Raw genomic sequence first — 10,879 nt, 5'->3', positions numbered from 1 at the left:
TTTCCAGAATATATTGACAATACAAGTTCTCGTCAGTTCAGTACAAATGAGGTTGTTCGAATTAGAGACATGTTCAGAGAATGGGATATTCAGGATAGTGACCTGTTTGGTCCTTATGAACTCTTGGACTTCGTTCTACTGGATATTTACAAGGAAGGTGAGTTACAGAAACTTCTGATGACATGATAGAGTGTTTAGAAGTACATGGACAATGTTAACAAGAAAACTTTAGTTTATGGACAAGTTAAATTTTTTTAGAGAGATCTACATATTAGCTAGATGAATGAGTTTTTATATATTAGCTTATGCATGAGCTAATTTTAGTTGATTGAGAAACCCAATTCATTATTTCTTCATATTTTTTCTCTACTAAAGTTGTTTATAAAGAAGCTTATCCAAACATACCTAGTGGTTCTCTAGATTCTATTAATAAATCAGCCTTTTTATAGTATAGTTCATACTTCACGTGTCAAATGAGTACTTTGAAATTATGTTCAAGGTTGATGCAATATATGGAATATGATACTGAAAACTGTTTTATGGTTGATCACTTGAACTCATATACTCCTTATTATGCAGCGATTACTCCCTCTTCAAGTTCAGGGATAAGCAAAGGTGCACTGGTTGGAATAATCTTAGGTGCAATTGCCTGTGCAGTTACATTATCTGCAATTGTTTCCATTCTTATTTTGAGAGTACGCATGAGAGATTATCGTGCACTTTCCAGACGGCGTAACGGTGAGTACCTTATAATGAGTTAGCCTATTATTTCTTTCCCTTAGAAATGTCTTCAAGGCTTTGGCTCTTGCATAATCTGATGTCTAGATGTTGTTTCATATGTTTTATTTTGGCATAACTATATTAAAAAGCTAATTTCTTTTATCATGAAGAAGGAGTTGATTGTATATATCTTAAACATAGGCTTCTAAAATTTGACAGCATCTAGGATATCGATGAGAGTTGAAGGTGTAAGATCATTTGATTACAAAGAAATGGCCTTGGCCACAAACAATTTTAACCAGTCTGCTCAAATTGGAGAAGGAGGCTATGGGAAGGTTTATAAAGGACGTCTTCCTGATGGCACAGTTGTTGCCATAAAACGTGCACAGGAGGGTTCACTACAAGGTGAGAGGGAGTTCTTCACAGAAATAGAATTGCTGTCAAGGCTACACCATCGCAACCTTGTGTCTCTCATTGGATACTGTGACGAAGAGGGTGAACAGGTAACTTTTGTTTCACAGTTCAAAAATGTAAACTCAAAAATAACTTTTATAGAAGTTTTATTTTTCACGAGTCCTGTTATACTGTCTCATGTTTATTGATTTGTTTCCACTAGAATGTGGTTTGTACTAAAGTAGGATGTTGACTAAAACTGATATTAAAATTACAAGGAGTTTTAATCACACGCTGACATACTGGTTACAATTATTGAAAGTAGAAAAATCATCATTAAATGCTAAATAGAATTTACAAAATCCGGTAATTTTCAATAAATTTCAGCCAATGTGATGAAATGTGAATTAGCCTTATCTCTAATGGATTTAAGATCTCCAACACACCTCTTTTCATGTCAATGCATGTATATGCCATGCATGAACTAAATATTTGTAAGTGCTTAGACTCTCAGACATTTTAGTAAGTGAGTTTTAACCAACTCATCCTTACAAAACCAATTTGTAACATAAGGAATATCCTCACTTATGCACTGTAAAATAATCTTACCTCTAGTTAATTTGGAATCTTTAATAGAAAGTTTCGATGAATTATAGGTAGGAAACTTAGGTAATCCAAATTCATATTCTTTTGCCTAGTCTCCTTTCAAAACATTTTGGTTCTATTTTCCTCTTAAATCTTATTTCCTATTCTGATTAGTTCATTTGTTCTGTTTGTTTATTGTATTTGTGCTTTCAGATGTTGGTTTATGAATATATGCCAAATGGAACTCTAAGGGATCACCTTTCTGGTATATTCAAACTTTGATCATCTAGTTTTCTGTTTTTCTCGTATAAGTTTTTCTTGTTCTTTCTGGTTCCAATTTGATTTCAAGTACAAAGAGACTAAAGTTATAATAATACTTTTAATTTAATTAAAAAGATGCCTTTCTATGTCTTAACTATGTAGCTAACGTTTTATGGCAGCTCATTCAAAAGATGTTCTTAGCTTTTCTCTGAGGTTAAAGATTGCTCTAGGATCAGCAAAAGGTCTTCTATATCTGCACACAGAAGCTAATCCTCCTATATTCCACCGAGACGTGAAGGCCAGCAATATACTGTTGGACTCTAGGTACACAGCAAAAGTTGCTGATTTTGGACTTTCACGTCTTGCTCCAGTTCCAGATATTGAAGGAAACGTACCTGGTTATGTATCCACAGTAGTAAAGGGGACCCCGGTATGACTTTCATAACTGCATTTTCTTTCACTATAATTGAGCATTTGTTTTAGTAACTATTAAGACATTTATGCGCAGAAAATAATTGCTGGCAGTCATGTTTATGTTTTGTATACTGTAATTTGCAGTGTACATCTAGATATAATTAAAAAAAAAGTTTGGCTTTTGGATTTTCGAATCCAAAACACAAAGAGGTGTTTGTTAAGAAATGGATCCATCTTATGTATTATAAACTAGTCTTATCTCTATTCGAGGTGGGATTTTCAATATCCCTCATGGTGAGGTATACTTTGATAACATGTTTATCACGAATGGACTTTAAGTTTAACTCAATCTTACAAAACCAAGTGAAGTTTGTACTTACTTGTATATTGTGAATTGAACTTATCTATAATCGAGGTAGAATTTCTAACATGTCTAACTAATTCAATGGAATTATTTTTATATATTGGTTTAGGTTGAATTTATCCGTTCAATGATTTAATCTTCTGTTTGTACATTGTTCTGAAAGTGCAGGGTTATCTTGATCCAGAGTACTTCTTAACTCGTAATTTGACCGATAAAAGTGATGTTTATAGTTTGGGTGTTGTATTTCTGGAACTTTTGACTGCGAGGCCACCAATCTTTCATGGTGAAAATATTATTAGACAGGTATGTTATGGTTTCTCCTCTTGACAATTGAAAAAATGGTCAACTGAGTCAACCTGTTTTAACCTCTGCATAAACTAACTCTATCTATAAAGAGAAGATTAATTTGTTTCACCTTCTTATTTCCTTCTCCATATAAATGATTATTAAGAAGTTTATCTTAGAATGACCTTAATCTTTTCGTTTATTGCTTTTTTATTTAAGGTTAATATGACATACCAATCTGGTGGAATATCTCGAGTGGTTGATAAACGTATTGAGTCTTACCCATCTGAGTATGCAGAGAGATTTTTGACTTTAGCCTTAAAGTGTTGCAAAGATTCACCAGATGAGAGACCTAAAATGGCAGAAGTGGCTAGAGAGCTTGAATACATCTGTTCTATGTTATCTGATTCAGATAACAAAGGAGCTGAATATGTTACAAGTGATTCTTCTGGTACAATATTCAGTTCACAAGCATCATCATCTATTATAAAGACTCCTTTTATTTCAGGAGATGTTTCAGGTAGTGACCTTGTCAGTGGAAGCATACCAACCATCAAACCAAGATAGAAGTTGAAAAATGTACCTTGTGAACTGGACAATGAAACCAATTTACTAATTTTCATTTATTCTTTTTGTGCTGCTCGTTGTATGATAGATTGACAGAGGATTGGCTTGTAAGTTATAATGAATTAATTTTATAACAGTGATAGAGATTGGTTTATGATGCTGCATTGCACGTACTTTTGAAGTACTAATCACATGTATTTTAGTCAATCAGGATTTCAAGTTCTTGACTTCCATGGTTCTTACATAAAAATTGAAGTAAATATCTAAATATTTGGATAATCACACTCAAAAAACTATTGAAAAGAGGGAAGAATCAAACACTTAAATACATCACTGAACATATCATATTAACGATACAAGATATAAGACTTAGACATCTCATAATAAACACAAAGATAAATATATAACAAGATTCGGCAATGTGTATGGTAGCAGAACAACTGTCTTTCTGTCTTTGTATTATTGATTATTTATGTACAGATTTCAACATTATCCCCACACCCAATTCGTCACTACACTCTGCTTCCCTCCAGGAATTGTTTATACATAGTACTGTAGATACCTGTTTCCAGAATGACTGTAACATTTGATTTAAGCTTTAATATGTCTCACGTGTCACCTGAAATTCAAGAGTTTCATTACTTTTGTAGTGTAGTTTTTGAGATTTGGAAAATAAAGCAAGATGACAGAAAGGTCATTATATTATTTGAAAAAAATGAGTAGTGGAGTTTGTTGGTATTAATTTTAAATATGATGAAAACTTGCATATTTTTTCAACACTGATTCAAGCAGTACTACCTCTTATATTACTGAGTTAAATAGGCCGAAATATCACCACAATTCTATTGCAAATTAGCAATAAAATGTTACCTGACCAATTTGTTGCAGCGTATCAGTTGCATTGTCCATATCACTCCTTTCTTTTTCAAATCAAGACTATGCTGTAGCATTCTATTTACATATCTGATAAACAAAAAATACATATTTAATATGTGTAAACAAATTACCAAACATGTCACCCATCAGTTGTGGCTAAAAGGAATTTGTCCAATATACATGAAAATTACAAGAGTTACGGTAAAAATTAAAAATAGAAAGGAGCAGAGAAAACAAGATTATTTGTATTAAGTATGTTTATTAAATAATATTTCATTTAATAAGCAAGGACATTGTAATTGTGTTTAGAAAAAAGGCATGTGAATTTTACCTTGATGTAGATATAAACTTGGAGAATACTTAGGACATTCCTCTAATGTTTGTTCAACATCTTCTTTCAACTTAAATCCCTGGTGAATCTCTTCCAAGTTTGGCAAATTTATGAGTCTTATATTTTTCAATTTCTGTAACAGTACTTGTTCTCCATCCTTACCCATCTCTTCTTCTTCACTAAATGCAAAAGCCTTGTGTAACTGAGAGCACTCTTGTATTTTCAATCTTCTCAGACTAGTAAAATGACAAGCCGAGAGATTATAAAATAGACATTTCAACTTATTGCACTTTTGAACTGTAATACTTGAGAGAGTTGGGAAGCAGACTTGTTGGGAAGAATATGGGCTATTGAGTTGATATGCATCACCTAAATCAAATATTTGTTCCAATTCATCACAGTTTCTTATATTCAGATATTTCAGCATTGGTAAACTTGTAACAACTGTGGTGGAGAAGATGGTTTTCAATTTTGGACATCCATCCACATAAATTAGGTGAAGGTTTTGGAGGCTTAGAAAACTTGTGGGACCTTTCCATATGAAGTTGAGCTCAGGTAGATTCTCCAATATTAGATAATTAATATCCAAGTTTAGGGGAAGCAGTTCTGTAGTGCCCCCTTCTTCTCCCATTTGGAATTGGAAGATACCTTTCATTCTAACATCCTTCAAATGAAGTCTTATAATTTTGAGGACAGCTTTGAGTTGGGGGTGAGACAATGGATCATCCTCCAATCGGTTGAGTGTGTTGGTAATCAACCATAGTATTCCATTCTCCTGTATACACAACACAATTCACTGTTAATACTTTAAACTTTATCACTCATCTCAACATAATTTATTTATCAGTGGATCTGAATACAACTCATAAATTTTTTTTTCACCAAATAGATAAATACTTGTTTATTGGAACACATAAATGATTATCCATTTCAAATAATTATAATTAATTTAATTTATAAATATATTTTTCAACTCAAACATAATAAGAAAGTAAATTATAATCTTGATAAGAATAAAAGTAATGATAAAGAAAAACTACTACGATATGATTGTTATGCTTAATGTATTTAAACAACATCACTCGAGAAATTGTACCGATTCTAATCACATATATTAAAAAGGTTAATTTATGTTTAAAACTCACTATTTTAAATCAATTTAATGAAATAATAATAATTAATATATTACCGTTGGAGTTGTCTGTTGCTGGATATCTGAAGCATTCATCGCCTTATGTATGGACAATTTTGGACAATAACGACAAGATAAATCATTAAGACTTGGGAGATGAGCACGAAAATATTCAGGCCAAATGGCAATTAGATTTGGCAAATCACTAAATGTCAAAGTATTCAAATTAAACAAATTTGTTATGGTATTAGTCTGCTGGAAACTTGGGTACCCTGCAACATTATGCTCCTTTTCATTGCCAAATACATACTTCAACGCTCGGTTGCGCATAATATCCACACTTTCCAAACTTAAAAGCCCTTGGACTAAAAACACAGAGAACACATACTCCAAATTGTCACAATATTCAATGAAAAGAAATCTTAATTTTGGGAGCGTCAAAGAAGAATGACTTTGAGTGCTTGAAAGAACATCATTCTCTTCTTCAATTATGTGTCTCAATGATCTGCATTTAGATATTCTTAGATCCTCTAACAGCTCTAGAGTTTGAACAACGGATGACGTGAAAAGAGAAATTAGCATGTAGCAATCTGATATTGAAATGACCTTTAGATTGCATAGTTTTGAATTCCTTGGAAAGGATATGCTATATAAACTTCCACAATTTTTTATCTCGAGCTCTTGTAAATTTTTGAGAGAACATCGCGAAGAGGGATCACGAAACACCTCTCGAAGGCTATAATTGTATACCAAACTTAAGTAAACAAGCCCGGAGAATGCAATTACTTCAGTTTTATCCTTTTCAGTGTTATCAACGAGACATTCTATACCTGAAGCATGATAGAGTCTCAGGGCAATCAATTGATTCATGCCTTGTGGATCCATGGATGGGATTATATTTTTATAATTTCTCTGGTACCTCAAACAAAGGAACTCTGCTCTTATAAATAGATCCTTGATTGGTAATGATATAAAACTTTGAGGAGCAACATCAAACCCATTCATTATTAAACTTCTAGGTTGTCCATATTTTTTCATAAGCTTAGTAATATCATCAAGAGTACGTCGATTATCACCAATTTCTATAACATATCTTTGTAATCTGGAGAAAGAGACATCATATGGAAAGTCCTTTTTATAATTATAACTCAAACGAAAATACAATTCCTCAAGCTGCAAACATTTTCCCACAACTTTGTAAACTTCAACATTTTCATTTTTCGTCATCCAACATTCGTACAAATCCAAAAGCCTCAACTTCTTTAATTCTACAATCCCAATAGGCAAATCATCAAAATAAGAGTCACGTAAGTCAAGAATCTCAAGTGCTTGTAAGATTTCCACAAAAGATATGTCACCTAAATCAAAACCCCTCAAGCATAGTGTTCGAAGGTTTTTTAATGACTTCAATGACTCTTGCAAAGACAATGCATCGCTCTTCCACCGAGATTTTAAGATTGCTAAGGTTTTAAGGTTTTCCAAGCTTTGAAGACACCCATCTGATACTTTTACGCCACCACTCACATTAAAAGAAAGCAAGAGAGTTTCAAGTATTGGACGGTTTATTTTATAATTGAGAACATCATAACTTTTCAAACCCCATACGGCTATTGCTTTCTTATCTTTCAGGGATTCATCATCTGCCAAAGCTCTTGGGTCCACTTCAGTACCTGTGAAAATTGCTTTACCGCTTTTAGACGCAATCCACAACGCTACATCACGAACCAAATCGTGCATTTTTACCCTTTGTTTTTCTTTTGCATGCATTAACAAAAAACAATTCTTGAGCATGTCAATAGCTGCATCCATCTCTCTCCTTGCGTTCTCCATCGTTCCAAACGTCCCAATTATGTCAAATCTCATTCCAAATCGAAACAAATCTTCCAAATCTATTTCATAATCCTCTGGAAACATAGAACATGACAATAATAAGGATTGAGCTAATGGGTTTGTCAAATTATTGTAACTTAATTCAAGACAAACATAAGGACTTGTTAAGCCTTTTGGAATATCTAGTGGCTTAGAATTTTCTAGCCTTGACAATGCTAACTCAAAATTTGCAATAGTTTTATCCTTTAGCGTGCTTCCCACTGTCACAATTGCAATGGGCAATCCCTTACACTCATTAACAATTTTTCTTGCCACACCTTTCAAAGCTTCTGAGGAGTCATCAGTTATGTTTGTATAATGTCTGAACAAAGTCCAAGCTTCCTCGTCACTCAAAAGATTAAGTTCAATTATACTTTGGCATTGCATAGAAGTGCATACTTCTTTACTTCGTGTAGTTATCAATATGCAACAAGCCTTACTGCTTTCATTAAGCGGAATACCCAAAGTTTCAAAGTTTAGAATTTCCCATATGTCATCCATGATTATAAGAGTTGTACCTTTTTTCAATCTCTCTGATAGCCTACGAGCTCTACCTATATCTGAATCTTCCGTTAACTTGAAGCCCAATTGATCAACAATTTGATCTTGAATACTTCTTATATTTAGAGGTTGAGACACTGTTGCCCAGACAACCTTCTCAAAGAGTTTCATGTCTTCAGCTTTTTTACCCACTTCTTTTGCCAAAGTAGTTTTCCCTGACCCTCCTAATCCAACTAATCCAATTATAAAAGCACTTTTATTATTTAATGCTTCTAGAAGCTTCTTGTAAGATGCTTCTGTAGAGTTGAACATAAAGAAATCTTTGGAAGAATAGTACTGCATGCCTGGGAGTTCAGTAATCTTCGAAAACGGTTCAAACTTGTTATTACGATGGAGCTGAATCATTTCAGATGTTTTTCTTTCTATTTGTTTTGCAAGGGAATATTGACATTGCCTTCTAAAATAGTATTTGTTCAAGCTCAATATTCTTTCTTCGAGCATTTGCACTTCTTCTAAGACTTTTTCAACATCTTTCAGCCACTTCTCAACAGTTGGCTCAACTTTTTCAACTCTATTTATGGCTTCTCTAATTCGCTCCTTCACTTCATCTCGAGTCAATTCCAATTGTTCTTTGGCATTTGGAAGATTGGAAGCAAATTTGTTGAAACAACACAAGTATTGAGCATGATGTAAAATTGGATGCACTGCATATTCTGCAATCTTTGTTGCGATGGAAAGAAAAAAATCCTCCATTCAAATTGACTTGGTTCCTATACATAACGAGTTTATCACTCTTTAGTTATCTACAAATTAATATTTAGTCGTGTATTATAGCAAGAGATGAAGCAAATAAAAGAAAACAATAAAATAAAAATTTGTCTTACATACCTTTAATAGATGTTGTTATATTAGTAACGAAAATAAAAGAATTCGTTGTTGTAGCTTGAATACCTTGTTAGCTATGTGCACATAGAAATGTTTGTGTATTTGGTTTTTTATAATGCACTAACTATTTATCACAAAATTTGAATTGATTAACATACGTCTTAATATGTAAAGACTAAATTGTACAAACATACTAAGAAAGAAATCACTGGAGACTATTACAAGCATTTTCACCTTTCAAAAAGTTAAGTAAACATAAATGAAAATAAGTATACAAGGACACAATTACTATTTTCATTTTTATTACTTGTCTGTTTTTCAAAATATACCGGACAAATATTTTTATAAATAATTATTTATTTATATAAGAAAATAACTTTAATATATTCTTTCGACCACCAATAAATTAATGTGAAAATAACACGTTAAATATAGTATAATGATTAAAGATATTTTACAAGTTATCATAAAAATGGATTTTGTTTAAAATTAAAGATAATATAATGTCTATGCTAATAATAATTGAAGCAAACTAATTTAAATTTGAAAATTAAATGTACTTTGTGTTCTTAATAAATGATGAGTTTTTATTTGTCTCTGAGAATATAAATACTATTTCCAACCGTAACTATTTAAATAATACTTTTGAGAAAAAAATAAAAAAAATATTTTACAGATAAAAAAGTTTTAAAATTTATTAATTAAAGACCAAATGTTTTTCTGGTAATCACAGTATAAAAATATTTTTAAGCATAAATTTGAATATGATATAATTGTCATAATTTATAACTAAGTGAAGTTTTGAAAAACATAAGTATTATATATATTGATGTTGTGGTGGTAAATTCTATATTCTATATTTAATATTTTCTCTAGCGTTGGCAAGGCCCATGCTATACCAATGCTAATGCGTTAAATATTAAACAATTCTTTGAGTTTGCATTATCTAAATTGACCAAAGGCGTTTTAAATATTTTATTACGTTCCTATAATGTTTGGGCTTGACCCACGCACCATAGAATTATTATGGGGGTTACTCCTGCACCTCCCCAATTCCAACCCCCACCCCCATTCCATTTTTACCCTTTCCTCTATTTTTTCTATTCCAATTTTATTCTTTAGCAAAAATTTATATTTAGAAATACAATTTTATAATTTTATTCTCCCACCCCCACATAACCTATTTTTTTTTTATCTTCATGCTTTCATCTTTACGCTTTCTTCCCACGAATTCTTTGTTCTATTTTTCTAGAAATTCTTTCTCCCATTCTTCGTATTTCAAGTGATAATTGAGATATCGATTTGTTCTGAAAGAATTTGTCCTTAAATTATTATATCTCTGCATTACATTGGTGTGGTGGTATTCTATCCAACCTCAACATTGGTGTGGTGGTGTTCTATCCAACCTCAGCAGCGATCCTCTTGGAGTCCAGGTTAGTAATACTTTCGTAAAACCGTTAAAACGGATGGCGACTTCCGTTTATCCTTAAACGAATGTTGACATCCGTTGACGGATTCCCAAATCCGTTTAAGCGTTTTTAGATTATATTATGTTTTTGTTAGTTTTATTTTTTAAGATTTGTTTTTATTAATTTTATTTTTTAAGATTTGTTTTTATTAGTTTATTTTTTAGGATTTGTTTTTATTAGTTTTATTTTTTAAGATTTGTTTTTATTAGATTTTTATTTTATTAGTT

General features: G+C 32.0%; 2 protein-coding genes across 2 annotated transcripts in view; one reads left to right on the top strand and one right to left on the bottom strand.

The window, feature by feature from the left end:
• The window catches only part of LOC106762974 (probable LRR receptor-like serine/threonine-protein kinase At1g06840), a 14,682-nt gene extending 10,831 nt beyond the window's left edge, over positions 1–3,851 (top strand). Inside the window, exons 15-21 of the mRNA XM_022782179.1 lie at positions 8–157; positions 580–738; positions 940–1,223; positions 1,912–1,963; positions 2,139–2,389; positions 2,906–3,040; positions 3,242–3,851. Of these exons, the coding sequence (XP_022637900.1) occupies positions 8–157; positions 580–738; positions 940–1,223; positions 1,912–1,963; positions 2,139–2,389; positions 2,906–3,040; positions 3,242–3,589 (1,379 nt within the window). The 3' untranslated portion in view covers positions 3,590–3,851. The remainder of the gene's footprint in view (positions 1–7; positions 158–579; positions 739–939; positions 1,224–1,911; positions 1,964–2,138; positions 2,390–2,905; positions 3,041–3,241) is intronic.
• Positions 3,852–3,926: 75 nt separating this feature from the next.
• Positions 3,927–9,051, bottom strand: LOC106764549 (probable disease resistance protein At4g27220). The gene is made up of 4 exons (XM_022782178.1): positions 5,986–9,051; positions 4,797–5,571; positions 4,460–4,552; positions 3,927–4,208 (listed from the first exon to the last, which is right to left on the bottom strand). Exons 1-3 carry the CDS (start codon positions 9,049–9,051, stop codon positions 4,545–4,547), a joined length of 3,849 nt encoding a protein of 1,282 aa, XP_022637899.1. The 3' UTR covers positions 3,927–4,208; positions 4,460–4,544.
• Between the last annotated feature and the right edge of the window lie 1,828 nt (positions 9,052–10,879).

The sequence above is a fragment of the Vigna radiata genome, chromosome 6 (assembly GCF_000741045.1).
Source record: "Vigna radiata var. radiata cultivar VC1973A chromosome 6, Vradiata_ver6, whole genome shotgun sequence".
Taxonomy (NCBI): domain Eukaryota; kingdom Viridiplantae; phylum Streptophyta; class Magnoliopsida; order Fabales; family Fabaceae; genus Vigna; species Vigna radiata.
Note: the sequence above shows the minus strand (reverse complement) of the source record. Positions and strands in the feature narration are given on the sequence as shown.